Source organism: Egretta garzetta, unplaced genomic scaffold, assembly GCF_000687185.1.
Source record: "Egretta garzetta isolate BGI_Z169 unplaced genomic scaffold, ASM68718v1 scaffold260, whole genome shotgun sequence".
Lineage (NCBI taxonomy): Eukaryota > Metazoa > Chordata > Aves > Pelecaniformes > Ardeidae > Egretta > Egretta garzetta.
This window is the reverse complement of record NW_009258662.1, coordinates 1,179,248-1,181,591: the sequence shown is the minus strand read 5'-3', so window position 1 is coordinate 1,181,591 and position 2,344 is coordinate 1,179,248. Positions and strand designations below refer to the sequence as shown.

The 2,344-nt window shown below is 44.5% G+C and overlaps 1 protein-coding gene across 1 annotated transcript in view; it reads right to left on the bottom strand.

Annotated features, from left to right (window-relative positions):
• CHCHD3 (coiled-coil-helix-coiled-coil-helix domain containing 3) overlaps positions 1-218 on the bottom strand; it is a 170,026-nt gene extending 169,808 nt beyond the window's left edge. The window contains exon 1 of the mRNA XM_009648396.2: positions 12-218. Coding sequence (XP_009646691.1) covers positions 12-218 — 207 coding nt within the window. The remainder of the gene's footprint in view (positions 1-11) is intronic.
• Positions 219-2,344: the final 2,126 nt, after the last annotated feature.

Genomic DNA, 2,344 nt, shown 5'->3' with positions numbered 1-2,344 from the left:
CGGCGAGGTACCCGGAAAGGGTGCGGAAACTTTTTCGCTTTAAACTTCGGGTGGGGGCGCAGACTACAAGTCCCAGGATGCTTCGCGCCAGGAGGCGGGGCGGGAGCCGTGCGCCTGCGCAAGGCCCGCTGGGTAATGTAGTTCGCTCCATAGGCGAGCTTGTGGTTCGGCTGCGAGGCCGCACTGAGCGCGGGAAGGTGCCGTCCCTCGCGGCCCATTGCGGTCTCCCGGGACACAGCCCCGCTCTGAGGGGAATTTCGGGACACACACCCCCCAAGCTCTGCTTGTCCTGCTGGGGCTGAGCCGAGGGGGGCTGAGGGGGGTGTGTGCTCCTGCCCTCCCTCAGCCAGGCCGCCCTGAGGCACCCGGGTGTGAGGTGGGTGCCCCAGGCTTCTGCCAGAGCTCTGGGCCTGAGCTCATCCCCTTTTCCACATCATAACGGCATAAAATTACCATTAGCATAGCCCCCTCGGGCATGTAATTTGTTTTCCAAGAGATGAATAATGTTAATGACACAGAACACATTTTCTTTTCAGCCTACAACATAAACTGCGTCTGGATCTGGCTGTTCTGCGAGTGACATCCCTCCTGTAGATCCCCTGGCCTGTCTATCTCCACGGCCAGAATTGCAGAGGTGCGTGCTGGGAAGATGTCTGAAAGGAGGAAAAGGTGTTCCTTAGTGTATAATGCCAGAAAAAGTATTTTATTGTGGATGCCAGCGGTGTCAGACATACCTCGGAATTTCTCTAGCCAAAGTATGAGGCAAGTACCATTACACAGAATATATGAATATACATTGTTTTGTTTCTCCTACCATCTGGCCTCTTCATTTGTTTTACCCAGTGAAGCCCCAGTCTTCTGCAGGGACTTCTTGACACTGGCAACATATAAATAATATTAGCCATGATATTTGGGAAACAATCTTTTCTTTTTCCCCCTTCCAAGTCTTTCATCTGCTCAGCTCAAGGAAGGATAGTCTATTTGTACCAAAGTGACACCAAAGCCTTCCGCTCCCCCGCCCCGAAAATTTGTCCCAAAGCGTTTATACAATGATCACAACGGATTATTGCAGCCTGTGTCAACTGACGCATTTCATATCTCTGAATCGATGCAAACATCACGTTGGTTGCATCAACAGAACTGCTCACATGTCCTTGATATATTTTCAAGCAATTTTTATTTGGATGTAAAGTGTCTATCAGCCAACATTTCAGCAATATCTGCCTTCCTTGGGGCTTAAGATATTGCTGAAGCACTGGCTGATAGCCACTTTGCTACCAAAAAAAAAAATTGCTTGAAAATATATCAAGGACATATGAGCTGTTCTCCTGAGGTATGTGACATGACGTTTATGCCTGTTTTTATAGATGTTAAACCAGTTTCTATCAGGGGTGTGCGTGAGGCCCTTGCTGGTAGCCACTTTGCTACCAAAAAAAAAATTGCTTGAAAATATATCAAGGACATATGAGCTGTTCTCCTGAGGTATGTGACATGACGTTTATGCCTGTTTTTATAGATGTTAAACCAGTTTCTATCAGGGGGCACTATTAAGAATTCAACATCCTGATAACTGTATGTTTTTAAGGGAATAAATGAACTGTGCGTCTATCTGTCTTGATACTGTGTAAGCACCAACAGGCTGAGGGTATTGAATTTTCTCTTTTTATGCACTGGGAATGTTTTTAGGGGGTCAAATTGTGTTTACTCAGTGATGCAACTGTTGTGGAAATGCCCATCTCCAAATCAGAAGCAGCTCTTCTAATATATTTGTCCTCTGTTGGGAGAGTTCTGAGAAAATACTCTTGTCTTGCTGAACAGAAAGATTTATATTTAGGAATTAAGGTTTTAACAACATCTATTTTCTACCAGGGGTTTTTATGATTGTTTTGTATGACTTGAAATTACAGAACACTGTAACATATGCATAGATTTCAGGAGGGGGAAAAAGAACAGATGGGCAGAATTACATCTCAAAATTGCTTTGGGTCATTTTGATGTGTCTGTAAGGATCACTGACTGTAGAAAGAGCAGGACTGAGGTACCCCAGAATTTATGGCTCCCCCATAATAGGTGGAAATGAAAGACTGTTTGCTGCAGGCCAGAGCTATCTATATGTCAGAAGCTTTTCTCTGTGGACTGTCAAACCTATCTGAGAGCTCTTTCAAGGACATTGCCAGATAAAAGAAGTATTAGAAATTAATGTTAGAAAAGGCTACAACAAATTTGCAGTCCAAAAATCATTTGTTAACGACTGGCAAATGAACTCATGTCTAGTTCACAACTCTCACAAGCAATTTGCAAATAGAAAAAGAAGTTCTTCTGTGTATAACTTCAAACAATTCAT